This window comes from Mesoplodon bidens (genome assembly GCF_964165515.1).
Source record: "Mesoplodon bidens genome assembly, chromosome: 1".
NCBI classification, from domain to species: Eukaryota; Metazoa; Chordata; class Mammalia; order Artiodactyla; family Ziphiidae; genus Mesoplodon; species Mesoplodon bidens.
Window position 1 is genome coordinate 224,350,956 of NC_138176.1, and position 24,779 is coordinate 224,375,734.

Genomic DNA, 24,779 nt, shown 5'->3' on the forward strand with positions numbered 1-24,779 from the left:
GATACTATGTGATTTCAACTTCATTATGATAAAACAGATGTCGTTTATAAAAAAGGTCCAATGAATGGTTCATCCAAAGATATTTAGTAATTATAGACTGCCCTTTTGAAGTTCTTTGGATGTCAAAGATGCTTGTCCTTTTTTCCTGTTGATACAGAATTAATCCATGGCCTATGTTAATCTATGTCTTTGGGTAGATAGGTTCAACTCTTAAGGTTTCAACATTGTATTGAAAATACTATCTTACTTCTCATGATGAATACTGTTGTCTCATTTTCCTTTCTCTCATAGATCTGGCCACCAGCTTCCCAACAATCTGGATGTTAGCTCTTTTGAGTATTGGATGTCCACTGACTGTAAGACAAAATATATAATTACATTAATAAATTTTAAATTATATGACAGAATGTATCATGCTTTTGAAATAATTTAAAAATATTATAGGAAATCAGTTATGGTTGTGTTAAAACAAAGATTTGACTTGGGCACATTTCCTTCAGGTGTATTGAGATACATTATATATCATACCACGAGATTCAGCAAGAATTACTGTTGGACCAAAGAGCTGAGAGGAAGGATGGCAGAATCTGGATTCCACCAATATACAGCATACTTGAAATAAATAAATTAGAGGCAACATATGTTTGACCATAAGAACAACAGCATTGAAAATGTTTGCATTACAATGGAATCAGTTCTGATACTGATATTCAAATCAATACAAAGCACTATTTTTATAGATGGCTTGTACTTGATTCATCTTTATGTATAAAATGACTTCAAATAAATAAAAAACATAGATTTACTGCAGACACCATTTTAGACAGTACTAATTTACAGATATGGTCATATATTTTGCCGTTTAAGACCTACTGTTGTTATTAAACAAAAACATAACCAACTACAAAAAAACAGTCAAAGTTGTGAGAAGAACAATCCTCATTACTAACAGAAAATGAATGACTTGATGTGTTGTAAAAGGAGAAGCAGGGCATTGTTGTTTTCATGTTTATCTATATTGCCATTAGATAAAGAGCAAGGCTTATAATAACAAAACTAAATTAGGCTACATTCAGAGTATTTATGAGATAATTAGTATTAGTAATTATCATTGCAGGTGTAATCACAGGGAAAGGCAATCACCAATTGATGTCCCAATATAGTAGTTATACAAGATAAGTGTGTTAGTTCCAAAGGTGAGATCTTAGGGCTAAATGATTTCCTACTGCAATTTTTTTGATAATATGCAATACCAACCATATATTTCATCAGGCAGAGAATAGCTGAAATACAGGATTATTCAAAGTAGGTAAAATAGAAGAAAAAGTGAATATAATGGTCCAAGCTCTTGTTCTTATACATTTGTGAGTGAATCCAAATTTAATACTCAATCTTAGTTTCCTTATTTTTGAAACAGGGGTAATATCTATCCTGTCTGGTTGTTAAAAGGATCCAAAAACATATGTCAAGGCATATATGTGTAAGAATAATGTATTAATATTGGCCCATCCAATTATAAAGTATACCACACTAATGCAAGGTGTTAATAATAGGGAACAGGAGGAAGGGGTTGCAGGTGAGGGGGTATATGGGAACACCCTGTACTTTCCACTAGTATTTGTGTAAACCTAAAATTCCTCAAAAACATAAATTTTATTAGTTAAAAATGAAGATATGTGTCTGACAATTCATTAAGTATTCAAAATATGGTTGCTGTATTATTATTTACACTATGACGTTATAATATATGTAGGCTTTATAAAGAAATTTCACTAATAATTGTGTGAGATAATAGCAAATGTATATATATTGGTCTCTGTCCCCAGTTCCTGGCACAGAACTCTTAAAACGCTTACAATTTCCCAAGTGATAACAGCACTGGGAGCATCTTTTGTTCTAATGAGGTGGCGTTGGGTGGGCTACTGGATGGGGGCTGGTCACCAGAAAGACCAGGCCATGATTAAAAGCTTGGAACTTTTAGCCCCCTCCCCCCAACACTTCTCCAGGGAGGGACAGGGGCTGGAAATGGAGTTAATGGTCCACCATGCCTATGTGATAAAGCCTCAATAAAAATCCCAGTGGTACGGGGTTTAGAAAGCTTCCGGGTGGATGAAAACATCCTTGGACTGGAAGGGCGATGCCACAGGGACAGAAAACAGAAGTACAGGACTCTCCCAGATCTCACCCCACTTATCTCTTCAACTGGCTATTCGTTGGTTTCCTTTATCCTATCCTTTAATAAACTGGTAAATATAAGTAAGTGTTTCCCTGAGTTCTGTGAGCTTCTCTAGCAAATTGATAAAACCTGAGGAGGGAGTTATGGGAACCTCTGATTTGTAGCCAAGTTGGACACAAGTTGTGGGTAACTTGATAACCTACTAGTTTTTTGGTTTTTTTTTTTTTTTTTTTTTGCGGTATGCGGGCCTCTCACTGTTGTGGCCTCTCCCGTTGCGGAGCACAGGCTCCGGACGCACAGGCTCAGCGGCTATGGCTCACGGGCCTAGCCGCTCCACGGCATGTGGAATCTTCCCGGACCGGGGCACAAACCCGTGTCCCCTGCATCGGCAGGCGGACTCTCAACCACTGCGCCACCAGGGAAGCCCCCACCTACTACTTTTAATTGGCATCTGAAGTGGGGGACAGTCTCCTGGGATGGAGCACTTAACCTGGGAGATCTGACTGGGATCTGATGCTCTCTCCAGGTGGATTGTGTCAGAATTGAGTAAAATTGTAGGACACCCAGCTAGTGTCAGAGAATTGTTTGTTGACATGGGAAAAAACAAAACTCACACATTGGAATTGGTGACCAGAATCTTAGTTGGTGACCAGAAGTGGGACTGGGAGCAGAATCCTAAATTGTATAATATATAATTTCATAAATATTTCAATTAAATAAAGGATCATTAATTTTAGGAAGGATAAAAATGTAAGTATACATGATATATTTTTAACCCTTCAAAGTAAATATTCTCGACCTTCATTTTTGTCATATGGCAGAACAGATTCAGAGAACAATCTTTTTGATTAAAACAACTCAAATCCTGAATAAAATATTAAGTGTATTTTAACTGCATTGCTAAACTGGCAGAGAAGGAAGAAAATGCAAAGGCCAAAAAAAAAAAAAAAAGTAAAATCAGTAACCTTAGTGAATATTTGAGTGCTAAAGCCAGTTTTTTTTTTTTTTCTGAGGTTTTCTGCTGAGCCGTGGATATCTGAGCTTCAGCCTTGTGAGGGGTGTGGGGTCAGGAGGTACAGCATAAGGTTCACTCAAAGTGGGAAGCCCGGCATGAGACCACAATGGAGTGTGGGGCCCCAGGGGGCTACACATCAGAGTAGGTGGGATAATATCACAAAATAAAGAGAGAGAAGGAGAGAAAGAGAGAGAGAGAAGGGCAGGGAAATGAAGGCAAGGGAAGAGAAGAGAAAACTTCAAAGAAGAGGACAGCAAGGAAACTTTCCCTTTTCCATGAGGCTGGGTAGACAGAGCAGAGCCTCAAAGCTACCATTGTTTGATGCCCTGGTTCATGTCACCTGTGTGGTCCAAAATACCTTAACTAAACTTAGCGTTTGTTGGGCCCCAAGAACAAATGAAAAAACCTCTCTAGAGGAAGGCAACTTCAACCAAGTTCTTAAAAATATGTCATAGAAACATATTTTGTTAAACCCTTATATGTCACAATCAGTTTTAAATAGAAAAGCAGGTTACAAAGCAGTATCTACAATGTGATCCCAGTTTTTTAAAAAGTTATATGCATAGGAAATCATGTACAGTATTAGATACCAAAGTATTCACAGTGGTTGGAATTATAATTTAACTTTAGTTCTTTTCGCTTATCCATATTTTTGACAGAAGATATTATTTATGTAAAATAACAATATTAGAAATGTTCAAGTTTCTAGATTGGAATATATGGTAGAAAGTCATTTTTATTGTAGATAATGAATAATCAGAAGTTAGATCTTTGTTGATATTCAATAATTTGAATAAATGATTTCAACTTGGGAAAGTAATCAAATAAAAATAGATCATATGGTTAATATTCATTTAATAGGCTGTATTTTCAGAAAAGGGATACTAAATTTTCCTCAAAGGCTCAAAGTAAGCTTTTGTCCTCTGTTTTCTTTTAAACCGTCTCTATGTTTTTATGTTCACAAGTCTATTTTATGATTTTTCATGCCATTTCCATGACCCACTCAAGGTTATATACTGTATTATTCTACACTATTGGCTACTTCCTGTCAGTACTTCAAAATGAATCTTTGTAGAGCAACTTGGAAAGAAAACAAACACAGACTGTGTTAGAACATAAAATACACATTTAAGTCGTTGAGTATCTATTGAGTCCTATTTGTTCAGGTTCTTGCTAAGGGCTATGAGGTGATATAAAAGGCACTAGCTGAGACCTTTCTGGGTATTCATTTCCTAATCCAGATACAATAAAAAAAAACAACAAACAAACAATTGCAATTATTATGCTACTCATAGACATTTAGTTTAAAAAATGAAAGTATCTACCTAATGTGGAATAATATGGGCCCTGCCCACCAGAAGATTATCATAGTCAATACAAAGCAAAAATATAGTCCTAGATGACAAACAATTAAGGACATATTTAAGTAGTTACATTTGATGCCCATATGTTGCAGTGGTCCAAATTTGAACCCAAGTTTTGTGCATTTGAGTATTTCAAACAGAGGTACGTCCACGAAGACTGGCAGAATAAATCCTCTAAGGATCTCTCTGCAAAGAAAGACCAACAAATCTCCTTGGGGAAAAAAATTCTTATTATGAGAAGAGTGAGCTGAATATTTTCATCTTGGTCCAATAAGAGGGTGGCTGTTGGCCGGGAGGAGTGGTTTCATGTGCTCTGAGCTGTGCCTCTTGCTAAGAGGATTTTGCCTTGACCCTGCACTCCCTTCGTCCCCACCCTCCCACAGCCCCAAAGAGATTCTGGCCTATAGCCTTGTGAAAGGAAGACTCAAATGAGAAAATGATGGAGCTGAAAAAGGCTATTTTCCTATACCATACTCTCGGGATACTGAGAGAACAGGGTATCAGTGCTCTGAGATTAAGGGAACTGGGTTACAAAGTCCAGGAGAGTGATGGGCTTTTCCCTTCAGCAGGTTGGCTTAGGCCCATATGGGATCCACACACCATGGCCTGGACAGGTGCTAGTGGCAATAGCAGCAGCAAGACACCTCCATCAGGCTTCCTGAGCTTTGGAGTGGCAGCAGCAGACAGCACTGCAAGGGGGTGGGTGGGAGGGGGGCAGAATTTCTATGTTGCAGCTTAGAATGGTGTATTTATGAGCACAAGTGAGATATCCTAGGAGAATTTCTAGAAATAACTGCAGCTACGGGGATTGCTTTCAAAGAGACGAGAAGTTGCATAAGAGTAGGTAGAAAATTCTATGTGCCACTATTTTTGTGACTATGTATGTAGTGGGATAGTGTTTTGAAATATTAAAGGTTTGCTTCCCACTCCTCACTATTCCTCGCTCCTGACTCTGCCATTCAAGCAATAGTAATGGATTCCTTGAGGGTGACTGAAAATAATCACCTCATTTCTGACACATATCAGTTTTGAAATAAGGAAAAAATTACAAAAGCTAATAAATATTCTATCCTTGAGATTTTAAATAATCAGCTCTCTCTTTTGTAATCTGTAAAAACATGGAAAACATATAGTTATTTAATAGCCATAGCTATTTAAAATGAGATGAATAATTTTGTGACATTCTATATATGCATTACCCTCAAGCAGAAAAATCCTAGAACAAAGAATACAATGGCATTTCAAGAAGGAGGTTTTCAAACATAAAGCAATAGCAATATTTTCTAAAGGAAGACTTCTACTTGGAAGAGTATGGCTTTGCTCAGAATGTACAAAATTTTGGGGATTCAAGAAACTAGAATCTGAAGAACCTAGCACATGGAGCCATGTGGTAAGGAAGATTGTGTGATGACAGTGAGAACCCTCTCCAACTTACAGAATTGGACTAACAGACTGGTGGAAAAATGAAAGAGGAAATACTGATGAACTGTTGAGAAAGGGCCAGGCACCCTATGCCCTTGTATCTTGCCCTGGGGGAACAGAAAATGGGAAACCTCAATGATAGAAAGCACATATAGGTTGTGGAAAAATCTGGGAGTAAAGGGGTTTTGTTGAAGGGGGCTGCAAACCCCTTAGAAAATGCCATGTGGCCAATATGGCCCTGCAGCAATAGCTGTGGGCAGTGTCTAGGTGATGGCTCTGCAGCCTTACAGAATAAATCACAGCCCGATGCGATGTGAAGAGAGCTACTGAGATTCAGAGCATCCCAAGGGGATGTTGGAATTCTGAGAAGGCTGTCTGACTGAAGGATGCCTAAGGTCAGGATAGGGAGCAAACTGAGTACATGAACTTCACTACTGGGGCTGTGGCAGATATGAAAACTGCAGGCCAGTGAATGGCTCCCGGCGTCCAGATGGCACGATTCACACCACACGTGGCCAGCAAGGAGAAGAGGTCACATTGAGAATGTCTCTCACAAGATGAAGGAAATGAGAGAGCAGGCCTGTTATAAATGGGCTCCTGATGCAAAGTAAGTAGGAATAAATGACAAAGTTAGAGGGCACACATAAACAGTAAGAGTAGCATTGAAACACAAAAGATAGAAAAGGAGCTTATAGAGTATAGAGATGAAAGAAATCAGTCTGGTAACTAATAGGGAAATGTTTTCCATGTGAAAGACTTGACTCTACATACTGTGCAACCAGGAAATACAAATTTCATCACAAGTGACAACTCACTGAACGGGGTGGGGGAAAAGCAACTTACCTATGTAACTATGCAAAACAGTGTTTTGACTGGAAACTGGAGGCTAAAGACAAAATGCAGATCGATAGACACAGAAGGATAGATACTGAAATAATTATAACTATGTGTACAAACAGGGGTTTGTATTCATATATATATATTTCCTAGAGCTGTCCACTGAGAGAGCCTGGGAATAGTGATACCTCAGTAGCAATGAGCATATGTAGTGCTCAGATTTTGCATTCTCAAGACTATTCTCCAATAAAAGGAACCAACACTCCTTGGAGAAATGGTTGGTTCTCTAGGACTAGGGCAGATAATACAAGATGAGTCTGCAGAATCTTGCAGTGCCAAAGAAAGCATTCAAAAACCGAAAGGGTGGGCTTCCCTGGTGGCGCAGTGGTTGAGAGTCCGCCTGCCGATGCAGGGGACACGGGTTCGTGCCCCGGTCCGGGAGGTTCCCACATGCCGCAGAGCAGCTAGGGCCGTGAGCCGTGGCCGCTGAGCCTGCACGTCCGGAGCCTGTGCTCCGCAATGGGAGAGGCCACAACAGAGGCCCGCGTACCGCCAAAAACAAACAAACAAACAAAAAAACAACCTAAAGGGTAAAGTAATGTTAAAGAGATTCAGGAACCAACCTAAAAAAGCTCCCAAAGTCTAATGCTGGAACAATTTGAGCTACAACAACAGAATAATGTAGTTTTAGATTATAACTCATAGTAGGAAAGAAATATATATAAGTACATATTGATATAAATAAATGATTGCATAAAAGGGGAGAAAATATCTAATAATTCTTAATAATTTATGTCGGTACTCCCACCGCCAGGAAAAAAGTTTAATTCCTCCATTCCTCCCCATTCCCTCCCCCAGTGTAAGCTGGACTTAGATATATGCTTTCAAAAAATCGGTTGCAGAAGGTGGGTGGGAGGAATGTTACTTTATAGTGAGTGGAGAAACCTGACAAATACTACCTTGGCCAGGTGATTAAGGTTAATATCACTGGGGATAAGTCATATTGATAGCATGTTCCTGCTGACACGATGTGGTGAGGAGGGCACTTCACCTCTGACGTTCTTTCAAAAAATGTATAATCTCAGTATTTTAAAAAACAATAACAATGAGAATAACAGCTGTCATTTAATGTACATTCATTCTGTGCCAGGCACTGTGCCGAGCACTTTACTTATCTTACTTTCTCTTTCCACCAATACCTGATGCTCTCATGATTATTATTATAGGAAACTAAGACTCATATCAGTGATATGTTTCAATGGATAAGTAATTCTTGATCTACATATGGACTGCAGAACCTTTTATAACAACTCATTGGAAACCATAGCACTCTATATATATCACCTATTTTTAAAGCAGGTCTAAGTTACATTATATTATTGCTTCTTTTTTTATACATTTGTCCTGTATCTTCAAAATATCAATAATTCACTTCTTTTTCTCAGTGCACTAATCTCTCTGAGTGTGTCTTGCAGATAGATGAGTGTTCAATAAATAATTTTGATAATGTTTATTTTCGTTTTATAAAAATGAAATCATACCATGCATATTTTGCTTTCTTCACTCAAGAAGGATTAATTCATGGAAATTCCTTCAAGCTAACTAGTATAGCTCTAGTTCATTATTTTAAGTGGTATATAGTATTTTGTGATATGAATAGACCATAATATTCCTCTACTGATTAATGTTTACTTTGTTTCTCAGTTTTTCCAAAGAAAAATAATGCTAAAATAAGCATGTTTGTTTGTTTATTAGGTAGTGGTTTTATTTCTATGTGATAGATTCTCAAGATGGAGTGCAGAAACACAAGTATACACATTTTTAATTTTCATTGATATTGTCAAGGTGCTTTCTAAAACACTGTAAAATTCATATTTCTACCAGCAATGTGTGATGGTACTTCTTTGCTCATATCCCAGCCAACAATAGCAATTATTTTGTTTTGTTTTAATTTCGGCCAATCTAAAAGCTGCTAATCTACTTAGTTTCCTCATCCACTAGTGACTTTGAGCATCATTGTATACATCCAATAGCTGTTGGATTTTTGTTTTGTGAATGGTTTCTCTACATTTTTTGTCTATTTTGCTATGATTGTTCCCTTGTTCCCGATTTTAAATAGCTCACTGTATTAAACCTCTGTCTTCAAAAACGCAATTCCACTCCAAATCAAATTTATTTTTAATTTTTTTTCAATTTTTGAATTTTATTTTATTTATTTTTTATACAGCAGGTTCTTATTAGTTATCTATTTTATTAGTTATTAGTTATCTATTTTATACACATCAGTGTATACATGTCAATCCCAATCTCCCAATTCATCCCACCACCGCCACCCCTCCACCACTTTTACCCCCTTGGTGTCCATACGTTTGTTCTCTGCATCTGTGTCTCTATTTCTGCCTTGCAAACCAGTTCATCTGTACCACTTTTCCAGGTTCCACATATATGCATTAATATATGATATTTGTTTTTCTCTTTCTGACTTATTTCACTCTGTATGACAGTCTCTAGATCCATCCACGTCTCTACAAATGACCCAATTTCGTCCCTTTTTATGGGTGAGTAATACTCCATTGTATATATGTACCACATCTTCTTTATCCATTCGTCTGTCAATGGGCATTTAGGTTGCTTCCATGACCTGGCTATTGTAAATAGTGCTGCAGTGAACACTGGGGTGCATGTGTCTTTTTGAATCCAAATCAATTTTTTAAATAAATTTTCTTATGGTGTTTTTTCATAGAAAAGTTTTGAAAGTTTTATGTATAAGCAAGGTCATTTTTTTTTCTTTTGTATTCTTTTTGAGTACTATCTTTCCTGCTCCTACCTTAAATATGTAGTTCTCTAGATTTCCTATCAGATTTATTTATTTAGTTAGTTAGTTAGTTACTTAATTATATACCTATTTATTTATTTAGATATTTGTTCAGCTTTCTCAACTGCCTCTTTTAGTATCTATTGATATTATCATATGATTTTTTCTCCCTAAAAGTGTTAATGTAATAAACTATGGGAATAGAATTCTTAATTCTTAATATGGTATCATCCTTCTGTTTGGAACAGAATGTTTAATCGATGGCTGGGACAACTTACTTGTCTCCAAGTACTCTGTACTCATGACTACTAAGGCAAAGAATGCCAACTTCTTCCACCCTGTCAGAAACTTTTTTGGATTTTTCAGGCCCAATTACAAGAAATCAACTCTTAGTAAGAGCCCTTCAGCCAGGTTTACATAAAAGTAACCCGGGCATCTTCCATGAGCTGGTTCTCATTCTCTGACCAGTGGCTAAGCAATGAGGCTTTGAAGCAAAGATGTTAGAGATAAAAATACAAGAGCGATTCTAGAGTTTTCAAATGGAAATTCTTCATCATATTTCTTTAAGGGGGTGATAGAAAAAGACGAAGTAACACAAGCGTAAGACTTTAGAATATATGTAAAACACAGAAATAAGAAATTTCTCTGAGTTGATGTAGATCCTAACATTCCAAACAAATACATGAGATTAACTTGAGGAGGAGGCACATCTAGAAAACTCATTTGTAAATCCTAGGAAAAAGTGTGTACAAATGCATTTTACCCCAGGTGTTCTCCATAACTTAGTATATCTCTTGACCTTCCTTGTTTTTCCATCTCCTTGTCATAAAATGAAAGTGGTATGGTATTATTATAAAAATCCACTAGGAAATACTCAAACAAGTGTTTCATTATTTATTTTAGTCTATATTAGGACAATAGCATAGTGAAGATTCAAGCTGCTGAATTGCCTCTGAGAAGAAACAATCACAAGAAAATTAAAGTGTTCCAATATATGTGCACACTGGAAAAGAGCAAAGATGTTTCAAACCATCTGTGTTACAATCTACTGAGCTCTAACTGAAATCCAATTGATCTTAATGGGATTTAGATAAGGACAAACAAACCAGGATGGTCAATATCTCACCAGGAAGTGATAAAAATTCTTGTGACATTTTTAGCACAAAGCAAATTTTGGGATCAGCAAGAACAGAATTCAAATACTAACACCTCTGTGTTCTCAGGAAAGATGAGCTTGCCTTTCTTCAACTGTAAAATGAAGATAATAAGAGGACTTACCTAAAAGGATTAGTATAGGAATTTAATGAGAAAATGCACACAAAGCACTTGATTTAGATTTGAATACATAATTTCTTAATAAATTTTAGCTGTTGTTATTGCCCTTCTCATTTTTTTTTCAGTCATCCTCTACTGAGATGGAGATTAGTTTATCAGCATCTCCCCTAGTATATATTTATTTATTTATTGGGTATATTGAGGTTAAAAAAAAAAAAGTGTGTTTGCTATGTGAATGCAACTTCCAGACAGGCAAACAACCTCTTCCAATGGACCGCCAATTTGTTTCCTCTAACCTTTTCATATATATTCTCTATTTACCACTGATGCGCCTACATTCTGATGTGAAGACAACTGAAATGTATAATTCTTTCTCCATTCTGATTGGGTTTCAATACACAACACTAGCTCCCCTGCCCACACACATTCCCCAAGTTAAACTCTGAGGAATATAAATTTCATTTTGTTTAATCTTCTTTGATTAATCGGATAGATAAATCTATCTGGTGTATATAAGAGATCTACCAATGCAAAGCCCAACCTTCCTGCCCTCCCACCTCTCCCTTCCTTTATGGGCAAAACTTGGAAATATTGAAAGACTCAGGCTGGTAGAGTTCCACCAGTTTCCTTTTCCCAGACCTTGAATCTAGGCAATGACAACTTCTGAACAAGCATATTTATTAAGGTACTTAATCCCTTTCCATACAGGATCCACAACTGTCTAAAGGCTGAGAACAGGGTATATTCAAAGGGGTAAATTAGCTCACAGTTACACTTTACCACTAGATGGCACTCTTTGTCATATCGAAGCAAATGTGGAGTCACTTCCTACTACCAAAATGCTCTGCCGTAGGCCCTTGGCCTGCACTTGAGAAACATCTAACAGTAACAATGACTTTGTCACACTGGAAGCAAATAATCATTTCCAATGTAAGATCAAGTCTGGCCTTGATGAGGATACGAAAATCCAATTATCTCCATCAACAAGAACCTCTTTTAATAGGTTCCCACCTCCAATGGGCTGAAGGCTACCTGCAGTGTTTCTGTCTCCAAGAGTATCCAGCTTTCCACGCTCCATCATTCCAGAGGCTTATGGAATCACCTTTTATCCCCACAGACTGTGCTGTCACTATGGTGTCAAGACTGTGGTGTCACTAGCAAGAACTCAGATGGGCTTCCAATTTTGTGATGAAAACCAATACATCTTTACCATGTAAAACTCCTATGTAAACATGATCTAGTTGTTCCTGATTCTCCAAGATTCATTCTACTACGGCTGACAGGTCATGGAAGTTAATTTTCAGGCTGAAAATCGGCATTTTTCTTTCTCAAAGATGCACAAGAACTGAACAGATAAATTCCAGCAACCGTTTTTCAGTAAGTCCACCCCAGAAACATTTTTGTGGAGCTGAGTTCATGAAAAGACCCCAGTTCTAAGCATTCTACATCACGCTGAGCATTTTATACTTACAAAGAAGCCCATCCCTAGAGATTTAGTGGCATGTTCTAATCATGACCAAGTCCTTTTTCTCCATTTGATGCTTCTTATGAATTTCTCAAGTTTTAAAAAAATTATTGTAATTATTCTGAACCAAGAAAAAAACTTGCTTAATTGCAAGTTCCACAGCAGTGGGCACATTCTCAGAGGCCCAAGTTTATCTGACATGAACATTCTCTGAACAGAAGAATTTTAAACCCTTCAAAAATTAGGTCTCCATTGAGACTTGGTTAAAGCTCATGTCCAATTGAAAAATTTTAAAAGTACTTTCTTAGGCTTCCTTAATCTAGTAAATTTATATGGTGCTGAATAGATTTTCTTCTCTTTCTGGCATTTCTTGCCTTAAGTAGGTCATCCTAAATACAATTGTAATTAGTGCAAGTTCAGTTTTGTTGATGTCTCTCTCCTTTGCAGCACCCTTTGACCAGAAAAAAAAAAAATGGTGAAATGTACTCTTGGCTCAATTACAGAGTAATTTTAATGCTGAGTACAGCAAGTTGGGTTTAAAATTCTAGATTATAGATCCCACAATGTTACCCCAATATAATTCATGGGTTCATGTGATCTCATTTCTGACATAATCTAAGGTAATGATAAAGAATTCTAAATTTTACTCATCATAAGAAAATGTCCATATACACACTATTATATTTAAAATAGATAACCAACAAGGACCTACTGTACAGCACAGGGAACTCTGCTTAATATTCTGTAATAATCTAAATGGGAAAAGAATTTGGAAAAGAATAGATATACATATATGTATAACTGAATAACTTTGCTGTACACCTGAAACTAACACAACATTGTAAATCAACTATACTCCAATATAAAATAAAAATTTTTTAAATAAATAAAATAAATTAAAAAAAAAGAAAATGTAGCTTCTTAGAAATTCTTTTAAAGTAATCTTTAGACATTTTTTCAACAGTCAGTATTTTTACATACCCTTCTGAAGATCCCTTTAAAAATATTAACTCTGTTTCTCTACTCATCAGTGCTCTTCAACATCAATCCTATGAATCATTCTGGTCACTATCCTCGAAATGTAACCACTCATGGCAGCTGCTAACAAAAAAAACCCCTTTTTTCTCTCTTTCATCCAACCACCAAGAAGTGTCCCCATCCTTCCATATTCTTTCTTTCCATATATGTGCTATTAATACGCATATGCTCCAGAAATGATGCCCTCACCCTACACCTCTACCTCTACCTCTGTCTGTCTCTCTGGAAAGACAATTTTCTTCTACTATGATTGATTTTTAGGTGAGAATAAGTCTGTTCATATCCCCTTGAATTCTGGAGAATAAATTTCTCTAATGTTCTAACTACTAATGTTGTAATTGTTGCATAGATAAGGAAACTCAGGATTGGAGGAGATAAGTAACTTCTCCAATTAAGCAGTGGACTGTGAATGAAAACCCAAGTCAGCATTACTTCAGAGTTTGAGTTAGTTAGGTAGCATTACATAGTGGTTATGAAGACCAATTCTGGGCCATAGAGCCTAGGTCTGAATCATCATTCTGCTGCTTACCATCTGTGTGACCTTGAAACAATCTCTCTAGGCTCCAGTTTCTACATTTGTAAAATGCGGATAATGATTGTATTGCTACCTATAGTTGTTTTGATGATTAAATGAGTTAATATGTCATCAAAATACAGATGGTAAAACTGTTTAATGATTTATCATTAATTGTTACACTGTATTGCCTTTCAAATTAAAAGATATTTAAAAAATTAAGTTCAAATTTATTAGTCAAAATAATATAGATGACTAGTTTCCAACTCAAGTTGTAAATATTGAGATAACTTGGCTTATTTAACAATCGAATAATTCACTGACCTGACAATACATGTCAGATACTTTATTAGCTGAACCCTCAATCAGAGTTTGAAATATGTAGCAGGTACTAAATGATGATGAGGAGGACGATGATAACAATAAATGCTAACATTTATTGAGACGGTGCACTAGGTGCTTATTTGATGGTATGAAAAGTACTTTAATTATCTCTATTTACAAATGAAGAAACTGAAGCTAACAGGTTAAACAACTTGTTCAAGATCGAGAAGGCACTAAATGCCAAAGCTTGGGCTTCAACCCACTGGGGTGACTGTGGAGTCTACAGAACCTACAGCTGACAATCAAGACACAGTTGAATGTATCTTCAGATAAATGTTTGAAGTATTTGTAAGTCTAGTTGTATTTCTTCAGTTTATCTTTTCATTGCATTTACTTTTTTTTTTTTTTTTTTTTTTTTTGTGGTACGCAGGCCTCTCACTGCTGTGGCCTCTTCCGTTGCAGAGCACAGGCTCCGGACGTGCAGGCTCAGAGGCCATGGCTCATGGGCCCAGCCACTCCATGGCATGTGGGATCTTCCTGGACCGGGGCACGACCCCGCGTCCCCTGCATTGGCAGGCGGACTCTCAACCACTGCACCACCAGGGAAGCCCTGCATTTACATTTGATTGTGTAATGTAAAGTTATATTCTTATCATGGACTCACAGAATCTGTTAGTAATAGTAAGTTTTAGGTACAAAAAAAATATTTAATATAAAATGATCACTGAATCTTAGAATAAAAAGAACTCCAGAAGCTGTGCCTGCTAAACCTATGGGCATGAAGATAAATAAACTTAAATGTAATTTTCCCAAGAACCCTGTTAGGTAGCCCCATATTGAAATGGAGGCGGCAATAGTTCAGAAAGGTTAGAAGCAAGTCTAAATTCACACAGACAGTAAGTGGCAGAATAGGGGTTTGTAGCAGGTTAGTTTTCCTGATCTCAAAGTAATTTCCACTAAACTGATCAAAAGTGAGTATTGGGCTTCCCTGGTAGCACAGTGGTTAAGAGTCCCCCTGCCGATGCAGGGGACACGGGTTCGTGCCCCGGTCCGGGAAGATCCCACGTGCCGCAGAGCGGCTGGGCCCGTGAGCCATGGCCGCTGAGCCTGCGCGTCCGGAGCCTGTGCTCCGCAACGGGAGAGGCCACAACAGTGAGAGGCCCGCGTACCGCAAAAAAAAAAAAAAAAAAAAAAGTGAGTATTATTTCTTAAATTTGCCAGTTATGACTTTAAATTTTTTTTCTTGTAAACAAACCTAACTTTAATAAAATCAATCTATAATCATACTCGCAAACAAATCTTTTTAAAAATTCTACTGTCACTGGTTTTTAGAGACAAAATTAGCAGTGTTACATCCTAGAATTTGGCATCTACAGTATTAGTAGTAAAGATTTTACATATAACATTCACCGTATCATATCTAGATAGCACATGAATATTGCGTACCAGCCTAGACAGTTTCATGCCTGAGACAATTCGTAATGCAATCTGTGTCTATAAGATATAATAAACAGAAGAGGTTTATTCTGTTTCTTTTCAGAAGGACTGCAAAAACAAAGACCTCATGTTAAATCTTCAGAAAGAAAATGTTCACTAGACTGATGTTGTTATGGCAAATTCAATAACTAAATGTGAGATGTTTTTAAAAATAACCTGGATCTCATTTTGCATCAGACACTCTTTTAAGCACTTTACATGTACTATTTCATTTATTTCTTATCACAGCCCTGTGTGACAGGTACCGCTATAATCTCAATTTTATACGTGAGGAAATCGAGGCACAGACACTCTAAGTAAATTTCCCACAGTCAGAACATTATGAATCCCATAACTGAGCTTCAAACCCAAGCCAAGCAGGTGAGATGCCCGACTCCAGGATACAAGGAAAACAGCATCAGTAGCAGCAGTGACTCCGACACTACACAAGCACTTTACATGTATTTTCTCATTTACTGTTGATACCAACCCTATGAGATGCTACCATTGTAATTCTCATGTTATGGATGAGAAAACCATGGTTCACAGAAGTTAAATAACTTGTACAATATCATGTACTTAATGAATGGTAAGACCAAGATTTGAATCTAGCCGGTCAATAGACTGTACTTTTGCCTTTTGTCTGAATGTTAATTATTTGCATACATATTTAACTGAGATATATATTTATACGTTACACAAATATTTTACGCACATTATGATCTTAGCTCTAGGAATTTAAATTTAAAATAATTATACAAGCATTTATAAACATCTTCTATTCTCGGATCTCGATTCTGCAGTGGATATTGTGGATTGATTCCTCCCTTCAAACTTCCACCTAGATCTAGAGCAACTGGAGATACAAAAACTGTATTACTGAGATGGTCTTGAAACTGACTGGATGTTAATTGCCTTCTACCAAGTAGCTACACTTTCATAAGATTTGGAAGGCAAAAGTGATGTGGAGACCATCTTTTTAGCCTTTTTTTTTTCCTTTCTGCTAACAGATAAGGTCAAAGAAAGGCAAGTTTGCTCTGCTCAAGTGTTCCAAAGACTCTAACCTAAACTCCTGGGTGACTAGAAGTATTTGCAGCAGCAGCAACAAAAACATTTTCGTGACTTCACATCCTGATTTCCGGAACAGCTATTGGGATGTGTTCTTGTATTCATAGCTTCAGTGGCAGCCACCAAGATGGTAGCTTCCCTGGTGGGTCAGACCTTCATTGCTCTGAGAGTTACTCCTAGAAACCCAAACTAGAAACCATCCCTTCACCATTCAACAATTTTTTTACAGGTCTTTTTTAAAAAATGTTATTGAAGTATAGTTGATTTTCAATGTTGTATTTAATGTCTGCTGTACAGCAAAGTGATTCAGTTATACATGTATATATTATTTTCATATTCTTTTCCATTATGGTTTAACACAGGATATTGAATTTAGTTCCCCGTGCTGTAAAGTAGGACCTTGTTGTTTATCCATTCTATATATAATAGTTTGCATCTGCTAATTCCAAACTCCCAACCTATCCTTTCCCCACCCACCCCCCTTGGCAACCACAGTCTGTTCTCTATGTCTGTGAGTCTGTTCCTGTTTTGTAGATAGCTTCATTTGTGTCATATTTTAGATTCTACATATAATAATCATATGATATTTATCTTTCTCTTTCTGACTTACTGTGCTTAGTATGATAATCTCTAGGTCCATCCCTGTTGCTGCAAATGGCATTATTTCAATCAACGTTTTTTATAGTATTAATTTTTGGCATCAAATCAGTTTCTTCTTAACATTTCTAGTGTGCTTTTCATTTCCTGTGCTGAGCCTTGACTGATAAAGTATTCATTGTCTGAATTGTATTACTGCTGTCTGGTAAAAGTTCTTGAAGCTGATGCCTTTTAGAGACTGTGGAGGGGCTGCATCTTGCAGTTTTTTCTCTTCATGCATTCTGGTCCATCGTCCTCACCTAGTTCTCCTTTCCTTAGTAACCCTGTCCATTCACTACTTCAGAACCATTTATGAAAACTATTTTGTCAATCAAGCTTAATTTATCCTTTGGTTCCAGTTTAGGAATGTTAACATCATTTTGAAAGAAAAAGAAAATTCAGGAAATAGAATGTTTGTTTTAAGGTATTTAAAATGACAATGTTCTGAATGAAGGGAAGTTTTGTTTGTTTCTTTTTCTCTTCTCTGGTATATTTACACTAGGAAATATGTCCTGATCCCCAGCTCCTGCCACTTTTCACCACTGCTGCTACATCCTTTGCTGCTGCTACTATTGCTGCTTCACCCTTGCCCTGAAAATTCTGTTTCGAAAAGTAGTGTAGGTACTGTACTTGATATTTTGCATTTGTCACAAAATAGAAATGTTTTCAAGATATGTGTGTATAAAAATTAGTGGTCAAGATCATGCCAAGTCCCTTGCCTCTGCCACAGTTTTGCACAAAATCCTTTGTGCTAAAAATCCCATCTTTCATTTTATTTTTTTTAGGATATTCTTTATGAGCAAAATTTAGCCTAGGAATAGCCATTAAGGAAGTCCCAAATCCGGGAGGTTGGGATTGACGTATATATACTGATGTGTATAAAATGGATGACTAATAAGAACCTGCTGTATAAAAAATAAGCCCCAAATCCATTCAGTTAAAAACCCCAGTAAGTTCATATCAAACAATAAATATTGGTACCAGAGCACCTTGCTGAATTTGTTCTCAGCTAAACACTAAAATAAATACCATACATATTTATATGTGATGGTTGTTGGGAAGACTATCAGAAGGGTAAACAACATTTGGGGAAACCAACAGCCATTTGTTTCTTTGTACCTGACCAAAAATATGTTCAGCTGGTATTTGTGCTACTACATAGATGGGCGCCTACAGCCCATCTGATACTTCTGCTTTCATCCTCTTTCTCTGAAGAAGGGAAGGAAGAGACAGAGAGACCAAAAACTATGCCCAAGTCCCAAAATGCCATGGCCAAACCAGAGGAGTTATCCTAACAAAGGAGAAAGTCCTTGTCAACAGGAGCTAAGTTAGCTCCTACTTTTTGATTTATGGATGGCAAGGATTTTGTAGAAAAAAAGAAAAAAAATTAAGTAAAATACAATTTCCACTCTCAGATTATTTCAAACATTAGTTTGAAAGTTAATTGGGTTAATGCATTTCTGCGGAAAGAACTGGGACTTTTTGCACTCTGGTTTCTTTCCAGATCTTTTACAAAAACAAATACAATTCCCATTTCCATCTTCTTGCTATTCCATTGTGCTTTTCCTAAATATTATAATTCATTGATTCTTCCTCCCAGTTTATGTCTCTTTAAATTCAGATTGGAAGTATGGAATTTCCTTAGCAAATAGTATTAGATGCTGCAAGATTATTTTAACTTGAATTTACTATAAATAATCATTTAATGAAATAAGCAAACGTCTATTCCATTTTCATTGACAGGGCCAGAGCGTAATATTTGAGTATTTTGTTTCCAGCAATTTATTATGAATATTTTCAAACATACTAAAACTGTGAATGAATTATACAATGAAAACCACTTAGATTCTACAATTAATATTTTACTGGACTTTCTTTATCATGTATCTCTCCATCTATCTGCCCTGTTTAAGGGTTTTGTAATCAAATAATAGGAAGAATCAGCTGAAAAACATGGGCATGACTGAATAGAAATCTCCTCACTCTTAATATTTTCAACATTTTGACTTTGCTTTTTCCTATTTAAACATTTCTATAAACATTTGGAGGATGTTTGAAATGAACCCTGGGATTATGACTCATATCTCAACGTTTTCGGTTTTCCCATGTTTTTCAATAAAGCAGGTTTTGTTGAGCAGTAGAGGAAAAAGGTTATCTTTGAGTATCAGAGTAATATATAAAGCTCCTTACATGTCACGACTCTGCCCTCGATTTTTAAATAATGGGATTTTATAAAAAGACTGAATAAAGGACTCTAAAGCGATAAACTACAGAGAGATACAAGATGCTATTGCCAAAAACAGATAGCATTCAATTAGTTTTTTAAAGGCATTCTTATCACATCTACTCCTAATATTAGCTTTCTCAATAAACAATAGCCTGCTGCAATATTGCCAGGGTTACCCAGCTGAGATGACAATGTGCAGTGACAGATGATAGGGACCATCCGAAATTGTTGATGTGATTCACAAATGGCACTCACTGGCTGCTCAGTCTTTAAGATCATTCAGTGACTCTAACAAGACACCAGATTAATATTTATGTGGTAACAGAGATAAGAAATGCATTTTTCTGCAATAAAAAAGGAACTAAAAATATTTTGTGGGTTTATTTTCACTTACTTTTATCTAACTGAGCCTAATGTGTACATAAAAGCAATAAACACAAATCTTTCTGCTTTTAAAAAAGGTTTTAAATATTGTGTACCTATTCAAGACTTTAGTTAAGATTTTCAGCTTGTATTTGCTATAAATGAAGGGAAAATAGGTAGGGAAAAATATCTCTATGATTTAATGTAATCAATCATGCCACCATTCACACTAGCTTATGTCAGTCTCTAATTTTTAAACATATAAATTAGCACATTAAACTACTGGGTCAAATTAAAGTTTAGAATAATATTTTATAATCGGTTCTTTTTCTCCAGAACATTGACATTTTCTAGTTTTAAATTTTTAAAAAATTCATTATTTTAAATCGTCTAACTAAAAATTATATTTTCAAGATATTTTGGCACATTGGCCAATTTGATAGGATTGAAACATTTGACCTTCTGAAAGGAAATGAAATATTATTTAGATTGAAATTTTTGTAACATTCCCAATTCAAGACACAAACCAACTCTTGGCTTATGATCAACAAAAAAATTCTTAACATTATCTGTGAGGCTCTGAAAGGTCTGGCCCCCTCCTACCTTTCCAGTCTCATCTGGAAGGATGTTCACAGGATTTCTAGGTAAGGCAATACTCTAGTTTTCCCTTACCATAATGAGTGGTTGCTTCTTAGTCTTTTAAGGATTATTCTTCCTTCTCTCTGACTTGGTATCAAATTCTGTGCCTTGAAACCTCCTCTATCTTTATTCCCCTTCTTTCCTTATCCAGAACTATGCCCTTAAATATCATACATTTGTTAATAGCTATCAAATTGATATCTCCAGCTTCAATAGCTTTCTAAGCTCCAGATTTGATGTGAAAGGGGACCCTAAAATCCACTGCATACTAAGGGTAAGAAAAATGAACCTTTTCAGTGATATCCTGGACTGACCAGAGATTTTACATATCTCTTCCCAATTCTCTGTTCAATAACATCAAAGTTGGAGAGTCATAGGTATATATTCTGTCTGACATTGCTGCTGTGAAGAGTAATGTGTTATAGAGCAGAGGAAACGAGATAGCAGTGGGAAGAATAAAGCAAATATGCAAGGAGCAACAGTGCTAAGAGATCTTGTGGTTCAGGAAAGAGAGGGAGAGAAGGCAAGTTGACATGCCATAACCCATAATCCCATGTAGCATGGCTCTGCTGTCTGCAACAGGGTTTCATGTGCCTACATGCTGTTCTTTAAATAAGCACTTTTTGCTTAAAGGTTCTTATTAAAAATTGCTGTTAAAGATTTAGTTGAGAAAAAAAATATCTCACTAACATCAAGATATGGTACCAAATTGACCTCTTGCAATCACCACTTAGATGTGCATTAGTCATCTCAAAATTCACGTCTAAAACTGAACTGAGTTTCCCTCAAAGCTGCTTCATTCACATTTCCTCTTTTTCCTCAGCTCAGTAAATCAAACATTTTTTAGTGTTCAGGCTAAAATCATTAGACTTTGAGTCCTTTTCGCTCACATAACTATATCCACTCCCATTGCGTGTCCTGCTGGCTCTATCTTCTGAATATATTCAGAATCTGAATACTTCTCATCATCTCCATTGTCACCACCCTTTTCCAAGCCATTATTCTCTCCTGTCTGAATTATTGCAATAGCTCTTATTAGTTCCTGCTTCTGCCTCTCTCTGCCTCACCTTCCCACCCCCCAAGTCTATTTTCTACACAGCAGCCAGAGTAAATCTTGTCACTCTTCTGATCAACACTCCATTAAGCTTCCCATTTCCCTCAGGCTAAAAGCCAAAAACTTGATAATGACCCCTGCCTCTTTAGCTCTGTAACCTCCCCTCCAACTATGCACCTCTTCATTTATTTCCTTCCAGTGACACGGGCTCCCCTGCTGTCCTGAAACACTCCAGACACTCTCCTCTCAGGCTCTTTGCCTTTGCTGTTCCTTTTTTTAGAATTTCTCCTCAATGATCCCCCTGGCACAATTCCTCACCACTTCAGGTGTTTGCTCAAATGGCACCTTCTAAATGCAGATTTCCTTGCTCATTCCATTTAAATTGAAGCACCACCTACTCCCAGGACATCCTACCCACTTCTAGCCCCTTTCTGCCATACAGTTTACAACCATATAACATAGTGTGTATTTTATTCATTTTGTTTATTTTCTGTTTCTCTCCACTAGAATATAAACTCTTGGCTGGCAGAAATTGTTGACTATTTAGATCAGAGCTGTATCCCCCGTGTGTCTAGAATGATGCCTATTATATAGTAGATGCTCAATAAACCTTTGAATAAATGAATGAGTGAATTCAAATAATAAATAAAAATACTTGTGGGGGTGAAGTTGGAAAAATGGCTGAATTACACAAACTATTTGCCTCCACTGCCTTAATTCAATGGAATATTGCCAACTCTTTGTTTTGTTCTATTTTGATTCTGCATCTGTGTAGAGTTCGCTTCCAAAATTTGGGGATGTATAGTAATTTAGTCAGGGAAAAAGTTGTTTCCATGGATGCCTGGTAAACTGATTACAATGAAATTGGCAGTGGGTCCTAGTTTTAATATGACACCATGCCATATTAAAATTCTAATTTCCACTATAAAGTTTTTCTAGTGGCAGAATGGGTACTTTCCCAGGTCCTTTTTATTTTTTACAAAACTTAGATAAAAAGCTCATGTTGTATTTGGCACCTGATCATTCACAGCAATCTTCTCAGATAAAAACACAGTCAGTGAGAAGAAAGGAAAAAAATCTCCTGCAGACCAGAAGGGAATAATCCCTTGCTATATGCTAATGAACCAACAATAAAGGCCCTATTATGTAATTGTTTTGAATGATATTGTTCACATTAAGTTTCAGTGATGCCAAAGGCAGAATCACCCAGAGGCTTGGATACATCAGTTAGGACAATGACACATACTTAAGCTCATCAATATTAACAATGGTTGGTGCATCTAGTTTAGATCAAAATGAAAAAATGGAAACTTGAGTTTTCTTTTTAGTCTTATTTGGACATTATTGATCATATTCTTGAACAGAAAAAAAAAAGGAAAATTATACTGTGATATCAATACACTGAAATACACACAAACGTATGTCCTAATGGGCCAACACCAGCATTAAAAGTATCTTGAGACCCCTGCCTGTTCCCAGGCTAAAATAGTAATACTAATTGTCCTTGTCTTGAATCTCTTGTGCCCTCATACTCTAAGATTTTTAAGTCTGGTTAGACTGGTAATTGCCTCCATTGCCATATGTAGACACTTTAAAAAATGATGTAGGTGATAGAAACTGGAGACAAAATGCATCATCCATATATTTTGACTTGCTCATAAATCTAGGAAATTTAGAGGATCTCTAGTCATTAAATTATGTTTGAAATATGTGGATAATGAATATCTCTATGGCCCTCTAAGGATAATGCAGATTCCAAATTAGACACTAGAATTTTTTACCACATGAATGTGATACTGAGATCAGATGGTCAGCATTCTGGCATATTCAATAAAACACCATTGACACAATTCTGTTTTTTAAGTGTACAATTAAAGTTATGCCACAAACTGAGTAGCTGATTTCAGAAATTTTTAAATATTCAGCTATAAATTTGACTATTACATTTGAACAGCTGGATCTTTTTTGGCCAAATGTCTACTGAAAGGATGGGCTAAATTCCTCCATTATTAATCCTCATATTCTCTATAGAACATTCTGGAGTATGTTATACATTAGAATTTCTTATGAAGTTACAGTTTCTATGAATGTGAAAATCATGTAGGACAGATGATGGAAAGTAAGTCTTCTAATGAAATTTGAGACCTGAGAAGAACACTGGTGGTCACCTAAGCTCATTTCTTTTCTTTCATTTTACAGATAAGAAGCTTCAATTCCAGTAAAGAAAATGATATGGAGTCATATTAATATGTCACTCTGGCAAAAGAATTATTTTGAGTTGAGGGCAACTGAACGGCAGCAGAGGCAGGAAGAACTCTCTGCTCCTCCACTTTCTGCCTAAAAGCAGGGCCTACATTTTCCTTTGTGAAGGTGTTCTCCTCCCCTCTCCTGTAACAGGAAGAGAAGAATGACTTTTCATCTCACTGCAGAGATACTGAGTTGAGCCTGCATAACAAACCTTATTAAACAATCCATATGTTCCATTAGTTTCCCATATATTTACCTTCCCCAAATTGTCTACACCTAGAAGCCCAAACCCCTTTTCCTTTGTCTAGTTACTTCTCCACAATCTAATGTTACTTGTTAAAATGTTATATAAGCCCGCAGGTTTAACTGACTCTTTGGGGCTTTCACTTCTTTTCTGTGAACCCCTCCCCATACACTGCACGTAAAAGTATTAAAGTCAATAAAATAGGCATGATTTTTTTCCTGTTAGTCTGTCTTTTGTCAGCTTAACTTGCAAGTCTCGTTCATAAGCCTAAGAGGGTAGAGGAAAAGTTTTTCCTCCCCTACATGACAAAAGATTATTTGCCACTCAGTTAAATAGAATTTACTCAGAAACAGCTATTTCTCAGTTAAGAATTTACTCAGAAACAGCGATTTCCACAGGGCGTTTATAATCCAGCTGTGGGTGATTTAGCTTTATTACTTAAAAAATTGTACATCCTACACTATCCACTTCAGAACTCCATCCCTTTTCTTTTCTTTTCTTTCTTTTTTTTTTTTTTTTTTTTTTTTTTTTTTGCGGTATGCGGGCCTCTCACTGTTGTGGCCTCTCCAGTTGCAGAGCA

General features: G+C 36.5%; 1 protein-coding gene across 1 annotated transcript in view; it reads right to left on the minus strand.

The window, feature by feature from the left end:
* Positions 1–250: 250 nt before the first annotated feature.
* The window catches only part of IQCM (IQ motif containing M), a gene marked incomplete at both ends in the record, with an annotated part of 364,405 nt that continues 339,876 nt past the window's right edge, over positions 251–24,779 (minus strand). The window contains one exon of the mRNA XM_081217168.1: positions 251–354. Within this exon, the coding sequence (XP_081073294.1) occupies positions 251–354 (104 nt within the window). The remainder of the gene's footprint in view (positions 355–24,779) is intronic.